The sequence below is a fragment of the Cyprinodon variegatus genome, unplaced genomic scaffold (genome assembly GCF_000732505.1).
Source record: "Cyprinodon variegatus isolate N-32 unplaced genomic scaffold, C_variegatus-1.0 Scaffold852, whole genome shotgun sequence".
NCBI lineage: Eukaryota > Metazoa > Chordata > Actinopteri > Cyprinodontiformes > Cyprinodontidae > Cyprinodon > Cyprinodon variegatus.
The window spans coordinates 36,668-46,271 of NW_015151305.1; the positions used below are offsets into that span (position 1 = coordinate 36,668).

General features: G+C 40.5%; 1 protein-coding gene across 1 annotated transcript; it reads left to right on the plus strand.

Annotated features, from left to right (window-relative positions):
* Positions 1-158: 158 nt before the first annotated feature.
* Positions 159-7,898, plus strand: LOC107099271 (CUB and zona pellucida-like domain-containing protein 1). The gene is made up of 9 exons (XM_015397325.1): positions 159-388; positions 485-629; positions 2,300-2,443; positions 2,571-2,629; positions 3,043-3,230; positions 3,513-3,907; positions 4,003-4,099; positions 6,127-6,307; positions 7,409-7,898. Exons 5-9 carry the CDS (start codon positions 3,198-3,200, stop codon positions 7,543-7,545), a joined length of 843 nt encoding a protein of 280 aa, XP_015252811.1. The 5' UTR covers positions 159-388; positions 485-629; positions 2,300-2,443; positions 2,571-2,629; positions 3,043-3,197; the 3' UTR covers positions 7,546-7,898.
* Positions 7,899-9,604: the final 1,706 nt, after the last annotated feature.

The window sequence follows — 9,604 nt, forward strand, 5'->3', positions numbered from 1 at the left end:
GCTGCTCCAACCACCACCACTGCTGCTCCAACCACCACCACTGCTGCTCCAACCACCACCACTGCTGCTCCAACCACCACCACGGCTGCTCCAACCACCACCACTGTTGCTCCAACCACCACCACGGCTGCGCCAACCACCAGCACAGCTGCTCCAACCACCACCACGGCTGCTCCAACCACCACCACTTCTTTTCCAACCACCACCACCGCTGCTCCAACCACCACCACTTATTTTCCAACAACCACCACTGCTCCTCCCACCACCACCATCACAGATGCTCCCACAACCTCTACAGGTTTTTCAACCACCACAATAAGTCCTGTGGGACTTTATAGGTCATCGATTCCTCCTTTAAGCAAACTTCCTCTACAATTCTCTGTTTATGGTAACATTTACAAAATTCTATACTTTATAAAATTCTATTTTATAAAGTAACCTTCAATTTTCTAACATCTTCTCTGATGTGTGATTTAATTTCCAGTGGATTCCTACCATGCTCCCTCTTGTCTTGATGGTGATTACTTCCCCGTTTTCCTGGCACCAACTCCAGCTAATAGAGCTTATCTTACTGCATTTTTAAACCAGCCTTTTGAAATTGAAGTGAGGTCAAAAGCTCAGTACACAAGGTAAGCAATTTAATTTTCCTTTTTTAACTACAGTATGCCTGTAACTTACTAAGCATAACACTATGACCATCAGTGTACTGCCAAAACAGCCCTGGCCCATATAGCCCTAAACTCCACTAGATATCTAGAGGTCTGTTGCTGTATCTTTGGCCCAAACATGTATCTCTCCTAAATTGAAAAAAAAAATGACCAATGAACCATCATCTTATTTATTTGCAAAGATGTTTGGGTTGCCTCGCTTGATCCTCGTCTGAAGAAGTTGGCTCTTTGGACATGGAATGTCATTTCTCATTGGGAGAAGGAGCCTGAGGTAGTGCGCGAGGTTGAGAGGTTCAGGCTAGTTATAGTCGGACTTGACGCATGTTTCTGAAATCAGTATCCTTGAGGGGGGCTGGACTTTCTTTCACTCTGCAGTTGCCCCTTATGAGAGGTGCAGAGCAGGAGTGGGCATACTTGTTTTCCCTCATCTTGATGCTTATAAGTTGGGGATTACTCCGGTAAATGAGGGGGTTTTCTCCCTCCGCATAGGTGTGGGGGGACAGGTTCTGACTAGTGTTTCTGCTTATGTACCAAGCAGCAATTCAGATTACAAACCATTGTTGGAGTTCTTACTGGAGACTCCCTTGCTCTTCTGGGGGACTTCAACGCTTATTTGGGCAATGGTAAATGGCCTGTTCTTATATAGCATTTTTTTTTAAGTCAGAAGACTTCGTCAAAGTGCCTTGCACTACATTAAGTCATTCATCCATTCACGCACACACTGAGGGTGGCAAACTACATTGTAGCCACAGCTTCCCTGGGGCTCACTAAAAGAAGCAAGGCTACTGTACACCGGCACCACTGGGCCCTCTGACCACCATCAGTTGGCAACGCAGGTGAAGTATGACAGTGACAATGACTCGATTGGTGTTCTGTTGTTTGACTTCTGTGCTTGTCATGGATTGTCCATAACGAACAGCATATTCAAGCATAAGTGTGTCCATATGAGTTCTTGGCTCCAGGACACCCTAGGCTGTAGTTCAATGATCCACTTTGCTGCTGTTTCATCTGATTAAAGACCGCACGTCTTGGACACTCAGTTGAAGAGGGGTGGAGCTCTCTACCGACCACTTCGCGGTTGTGAGCTGGTTCCAATGGTGGGGGAGAATGCTGGTCAGACCTGGTAGAGCTAAACGTATTGTGAGGGTTTGCTGGAAACACCTGGCAGAGTCCCCCGTGAGATGGAGCTTTACCTCCCACCTTCGGGAGAGCTTTGAACATGTTTCAGGGAAGTTGCAATACATTTGAGTCTGAGTGGACCATGTTCCGTGCCTCTATTGTTGAGGCAGTAGTCAGAACTGTGGCCGTAAGGTTGTTAGTGGATGTCCAGCAGCAACCCTCGAAGACGCTGGTGGGACACCAGCGATGAGGGAAGCTATCAAGCTGAATAAGGAGTCCTACTGGGTTTTATTGGCCTGTGAGACTCCAGAAGCAGCTAATGTGTACCGGCAGTCAAAGCGGCAGGGGAATAGGCTGGTTGCTGAGGCAAAAGCTCAGTTGTGGGATGTTTTTCATTGACTCATCAGTGGTATATGCCATGTATATATTTATCCTCAAATACTTTTTTATTTTGTTTAGAGATTTTTTTATTACTTGTTACTTTCTCACATCAATCTTATGCTGTCTTTTAGGATCAATGACCTGATTGTTATAGGCCCTGCTGGCATAACAAAGGAGAAAACTTCCTCTGATGCCTACATCTTAAAATGGTACCCAACTTCAGATCAGCTGAATGAGTATTTCCCGATATGCTTCATATCTGAAGCTAGAGACGAGTAAGTTTTAAAACTATTGTATTGCTGATTTAAAGTTCTATACCCAAATTCCCAACATGTATTTTAAAATAGAATAGCATTTTATCTATTTTACATATCCGCATAATTATTCTGCATTGTATTACAGATTTTACCAGGTCTACCACTCAGAGCTACGCTGTGTGACTGTCAGTGTTGGTCATCATGGTATGTTAACACATGTAATTAATGGCAAGGGTGGGAGCTATAGCTCATTAAAATTTTTAAAAAGCCAATTAGAAAATATAGAATATGTAGTTTTAAATAAGTATTTTATAAAATGTCTTATTGCAGTTTTATAAGTTTAATTGCAGTTGGATAAACACATTTCAAAAACTGATCAAATACCTAGGCATGTGCTCAAGGCACTCAAGCAAATAAAGGTTATTTACTGTAATGTGTTTACAGCTTGAGAGGCAAAGAAAATTAGTGGACAAAATGATGACAAAGTTAATAGGCTCTATTAACTTTTGTGTCTCATATCCACTAACAATCTCCAACTCTTATCCGAAGGGATTTTATGTAACTGTTGGTCTTTAAACTTTTATTTTTCTTGTTGTTTTTCAAATGTCCTTTTCCAGAGGCCAAAGTGACTTGCAATGAAACCACAATTTCTGTGGAGGTGGAGAAAACCTACCTCGTTAAGAGCAATGAGGACATTTTGCATTTAAATGACTTCACAGACTCCTCATGCAACTTGAACACACTTTCCAACTCTAGTCACTTGGTTGCTGTCATGCCACTGGGCAGTTGTGGAACCCTTGTGCAGGTACTAAACATACTAAACATAGTTAGCAACATTTATGTAAGTGGGAAAGGACGATCTGGCAACAATCTTGGAGTCAAGAGTTTGCAATCCAAGAAGGGGTCTTTTTAATTAAATATGTTGGAAATTAATATTATATAGTCTTAACACAAAAGGAGACACATCATCACACTGTTACTGCCCCAGGATTAGTTCATATACACTAACACATGTTTTATTCTTCTTATATAAAACCATCTACTTAATTTATGTTTTCTTTAATTCTTAATGTCATGTCATTTTCAGGAGGATGATGACAACATTATCTTTACCAACGTGATCACATCTGCAGATAAAAGTAAGATTGTTTCCAGGCAGCATGACGTCGAGATAGCATTTTCCTGCTCGTTTCCCAAGCGAACCAACCTCACTCTGGGATATAGACACAAAAACCCATACGCCTTTGATGAGAGGGGCTTTGGTACTTTCACCTTCCAGTTTGAGTTCTTTGAGAGCCAGCGTTTCAGGAAGCAGGTTGACTCCAGCAGCTACCCAGTGGAAGTTTACCTCAAGCAGATGATCTACATGCAGATCGAGGCGACCACATCCATCCCCAACACTGAGTTGTTTGTGGAGTCCTGCAGGGCGACTCCCTACGACAACCCCAACTCCCGCATCAGCTACACTATCATTGAAAATGGGTACTGGGAAAAAGCTATTTTACTGACAACTTAGACATCAAAATTGACTACTTTTATTTTGTTTACCAAGTTAAACTTTTTCTCACTTCTTGTAGGTGTGTGAAGGAAGAAACAACACAAATCTACCCCAGCTCCAAGTCCCAGTTCAGATTTGGACTTGAGGCTTTTGAGTTCATCGGTGCTCATCAGGAGGTAAGGCTTAACTCTAAGAAAGATTAAATTGACCGTCTTACACCTATTTGAGGTCTGCACAAAAACCAAACCCTGAAATACGACTCCTTTTGAATCTTAAGCTTGTTATGCAAGATCTCAGCATCTTAACACTGGTATTTGGGATGTATAATGATCTAATCCCTCACCCAACTTAGCTACTCCCTTTCAAAGATGAGGAATGGCCACTCTGAAGTTAATTAGAAGGAAAGAGATTTTAAGGATAGCTCTAACTCATAATATTCATCCACATTAATGTGAACATTTTGTTTAGTCCTGATCTGTATGAATGTACATGTGCTTCTAATTACAAAGTTTTACCTGCAGACAACCCCCTTAAATTATGAATCTTTGTCCTGCCATGAGGTATATAAAACTTAAAGCTTTAAAGTTTAGACTGGACTATCTTGCTGCGACCTCCGCCCCTCATTCAGTGTACGCTTTTTTGCTTAGCAACCGTTACAGATGACACACAACGCAGGATAAGAATGGATGTCAAACTTCTCATAACTGTTCTGAGTTCTAACAACGTTTTTGAGGAGCTTCAGCGCCAGTACCGTCATCTCAGATATCAGATTTATAGTCCCCACCCTGCAGAGATATTGAAATCTGTGCTCAAATGTCAGGCAAACCCATTTACTCAGGAACGGATAAAACCTTTCAGTAAACCAAACATTATCCGCCACATATCTGACTTAATAATCAATAACATATTTTCATGAATTCAGAGGGAATTATTCACACACTTGTATTATATTAAACCACACTTCCAATAGTCACAACTGTTCAGCAGCATTTTTCTTTTTTTTCCTCTGAGTGTGGAGCAGCCTGCTTTCTTGGACTCGCAATGAATCATGGCATATTAAGGGCTATGTAGAATACAGCGGACCTTTCCTTCAAAAGATGCAAAAAGAAGGCTGCATAACAAGGAGTTTTCCAATCCGAAAAGGCATCGGCGAACTTTACTGATCTCAGATTGGAGATATTTACCTCTGCATTTAACCCATCCCCTTGGGGAGCAGTGGGCTGCCATTGTGCGGCACCTGGAAAGTAGCGTAGGGTTAAGGGTCTTGCTCAGAGACCCAGAGTTGCAGTCTGTGGGAGTGGGGCTCAGACTCAGAACCTCTGGGTTCCAAGCACAATCCCCTAACCAATAGGGCCACCACTTCCCCCAATCGAGGCCGACGAATCTCGACTTTGCAGGACGCCGTGGCTGGATTCAAACTCAGCAATAGTGTTAAGAAGCAAGTTAAGACACAATTTGACAGCAAGCCTGTCAGGGTTTGGTTGAGGTTTGAGGACACAGATGCAGAGGCAGAGAGGCTAAGGAGATTTCTTGCAGTTCTTTTGATGAAAAAGCAGAAAACAAAGGCAGGAATCCAAAAATCCAATTAATAATGTAAATCACGAGGAGCCATGGTGGAGAAGAGGGAGGTAGACAATAGCATGGTAAGACAGCAATGACAAGGAACCAACAAGGAGTGACAGCAGAGGGAGAGTATAAATAGCTGACTGAGACAATGGCAGGGTTAACGAGCTGTCAAGGAGCAGGTGGGAGAGGAGATAACGAGGGTGCCAAGGGGAAAGGAACACACACACAAGAGGGCAACAAAAAAAATGAGAAATAACATAAATGTAGAAATTACAATAAAACAGGAATTAAACCAATAAAATTAGAAAACAAGGAGCAAAGTAAAATACAACAGAAACAAGACCATGACAAAGCCTAGATGTGCAGCAAACATTTATCATCACCTTAGTGCTTGAAAAGAGGCCTAATACACCAATGGTCCCCTTTTTTCAGGTCTGTCTGTTTGAAAACACAATCAAAGAAAAAAGTAACCGCCTGTTTTTAAAACAAAAATGCTAAATTTGTATTTTTGAAAAAAAAAAAAACATTGTCTCTAAATTTTCATTTAGTTATTTAAAAAAAAAAGCTAAAAGAGACTGTAAAGGCATTTTTATGGTGATGATTTAACAATTTGTCTTTCGCCTGTGTGGTTCTACAGGTCTACATCACCTGTTCAGTTCTCCTGTGTGAGACCGGCTTTCCTGGAACTCGATGCTCCCAGGGATGTATCAGGTCTGACTCACTGAACAATCGCAGAAAGAGGGATGCTCCAGCTGAAACGAGCAGTCACTCCATTTCCCAGGGTCCTTTGCGTCTCGTTAAGACTTCTGATACCAAAGGTGAGAGTTCAAATGCAGTCAGTCAATAATTACACAGAACAAGAAAGAAAAAAGTTATTCATAATTCTTTTTGTTAATGCAATCGTTTGGCATTAATAATATTTCAGTATTTTTGCTAACTTCACATCTGTTGGGAATATTAAGATTATTGATCAAATATATTCAGAATTATTTGAATATAGCTTATATAAAAACACCAGACTTTGCTCAGTTTCTTTGAAAACTACTTAATGCCTGTCCAGCAGTCTTTGTTCATTCAGTTGGCTCACACTACAGAGTAGGCTTGTCCCGATCCAATCCACGTATCGGATCGGACGCCGATATTGGCAAAAAAATGCTTATCGACAAAGCATGTAAAAATGCCGATCCAGACTGCCGATCCAGTTTTTAAAAAATAATCTGGTCCATATTTTCCAGTTTCGCTGATTGAAACAATCCATTCCACTATTTTGCGCCAGTGTTCCCCGAATCCGGTCCGTATTTTTTCAGAACACCTTCAACACACCCACAGGTCTTTTTGGGTCTGTCTCCCGGCCTAACCATTAAAACAGTTGAATTGGAAGATAGCGGGGAAAATGTCAGCCGTGTGGGATTATTTTATCCTGCACGATGTGTAGATGGAGACTAGGTGTGGAGGAGATTGGGGAGTATAAGGCATTTTTGTGTAACTATTATTTGCACTGATTTTTTTAAGCAGTGTCTTTTTTCAAGAGTAGAGTCCTGATTCTAAGTTAAGAGACTATTTTCCACTCCTGTGTGTTTTGCATTTTTATTAAAACTTACAGTAATATAGCACCTTTAACTGTTTACGGTTTTACTGCTCACTGTGCAATATTAGATTGCTATTCATAATTTTGTCCAGTTTGTGTTTATCTCTTAATAAACAGGTAAGTTTGTTGTTACCAATCATTGTGTTTTATTCAATCTCACCTAATTCAGCTGGCTAGATGTTATCAAGAGTACTAAAACCCTTTTCAACATGAGTCTTACAACTAAGGCTAAATGTTGGAGTCTTTTTTGTGTGTATGGCCGTTTCTCTGACACTTTCTTTTCTTAATGGTAGATCTTACAAGTTTGATTCTTAATATCTTGACATTTCAGGGTCTGACCTAAGCCTGAATCTGAGTCTGAACCAAGTCTTGCTGATTGGTAGCGTCCTGGTACTTGGAGCAGTCATCTACTGGAAAAGAAGACCCAGAACTGAATACCAACTGCTGCCGACTTCTGAACAACAATAACTCTGATGTTTTCTTAAGTTTCTTTCTTGTAAAAACTATTAGTGGTTTTAAAGGGGAGATTTTTAATTTTTCAAAACTGAATCATGAAAGTCCTTATTCACTGAATGAGCTCTGGTTTATTAGATACACATCTTCTTTTCCTGCAATCCAAATACTCTGTGATCGTGCAGATTTTATTGTGTTACTCTAACTAAGTTTTTGGTAATAGTAATGCTATCATTCATTTAAGACAGGTTCCTGGTTTTATGACATTTAAATTTGCTTGTCCGAAATTCTGAATTTCTTTTTCTTTTCTATTTTTGGTTTCATTGTTTTATCAACCTCTGTATTCATTCATTTATTCCTAATTAACTTGGGTGTGGAAATACAAAATATATAAAACTGACCAAGTTGTGTATTTTGTTTTCTTTTTATTTCTTCAAGTTTTTAGTATACCTGAATTAGTTATCTCAATCCTTGTCCTTTAAACGATTTTGTGATCTTTGCTGTACTATGTAATTCATAACTGTGGCGGTCTAGCATAGTTTCAGGTATGAATGAAAAAATGTATATGCTTTAAAACCGGCTAAATACTTAGATCTTCACTCCTTGCCTAGTAGAGAATGACACGGGAGTGAATTTTCACTGCTGTCCCGTCCCACTCCCACAGAAAAAAATTGTGTCCCGTCCCGATCCCGGGCCAGAGTACAAATCTAAATCCTGTCCCGTCCCACTCCTGGTGAAATCACCCCTACTCCCATCCCGCTCCCATTCAGAATGACTCCCGCTCCTGCACCACTCCCATTCTTGTTTTTTTTTTTTTTGAGTGCGGGTGAAAAACTCAGAGCGGAAGCACTGTTGGTTTTTGGGTCGTGTAGTTTTTTTGACTCGCATTATAGTGTAGGCTTCAAGGAAAAAAAACTACAAAATGGCGGCGCCAGTACTGGATTTTTTTTCTTTCTATTTTATTGTATTTTTTGGCATCGATCCTAGTTTTTTTAGTTACAATTGGTTTGCTCCCACTCCCGTCTGCTCCCGTTAATGTTTAACCCTGTACCGTCCCAATCACGTGATGGTTACTAATACTGACTCCCATCCCAAGGGAATCCCTTGACCCATTGGATTCCCAAAAAAATGTCAGTCTCTATTGCCTAGGTCCGCTACAGATAAACCTTGACTAGTGTGAGATTCATTTTCATTCTTAGATATATTTACACCATATTCTAACATGGTTGTGTATGTATGCGCTGAAGTGCATGGCAACGTGTGTCGCCTCATGGCTTGTGTGGAAACTATTTGGAGTATGTGTTTGTGTTTTGGCTAGGCTACTTCCATCTGTATGTGTGTCTAATAGCCTCATGTGCTCGTAGATGTCTGTGTGCTTTGTCCCGTTAGTGTGCTGGATGCTTGTGATCTAGAGACCTGACAATAGGAGAAAATGTTCTGATTGGGTGACACATTGCATCAAACGGGAAGCTCAAAACCTCCCCAAAAAACACAAGCATAGTCAACTCTGCGTGGACCTTCGAAAAGCCATCCTACTTTTGGCAAAAACATTTCTCCTCACATCTGCTTTCCATCAAGCTGGCATTGTTTCTGTGTATGCAACTGTTTTCCTGCCTAAACATTTAAGACTCTGTTTCTCTTCATATTACCAACAAAGAAAGAGGTCTAAGCGTTAACACGGCTTTAAATAATCTCACTGCTACATCCCCCGTATTTCAATGATATATACTAACTAAGTGCACTTACTTGTGTGAAGATAAAACATGAAAAGTAAAATATTAATGGTAATGTCACAAACTCATAATGATATGTCGGAAGATATAACATTTTAAATAAAATCATTAATGTATATGTGATTACTGAAAACTAAAGTAAGTACGACTGGACACACGGAGTGAGATCATCATCTTCCACCTTGTTCAAAATTCGATCAGTATGGGATCTAAAACATCTCCTTCACCAGAAGGCAGACATGTTCACAAGTCATTTTTTGCAAGTCCAAGTCAAGTCTTGAGAGCTCAAGTCCAAGTCAAGTCTGAAGTCTTGAGAAGGCCTGTCGCAATAATCAATTAAT

Coding starts and splice junctions, on each gene's coding strand:
- LOC107099271 (XM_015397325.1), top strand. CDS start 3,198: ATGCCACTGGGCAGTTGTGGAACCCTTGTGCAG. Junction 3,231..3,512: donor GTTGTGGAACCCTTGTGCAG/GTACTAAACATA, acceptor TGTCATTTTCAG/GAGGATGATGACAACATTAT. Junction 6,308..7,408: donor TAAGACTTCTGATACCAAAG/GTGAGAGTTCAA, acceptor TTGACATTTCAG/GGTCTGACCTAAGCCTGAAT.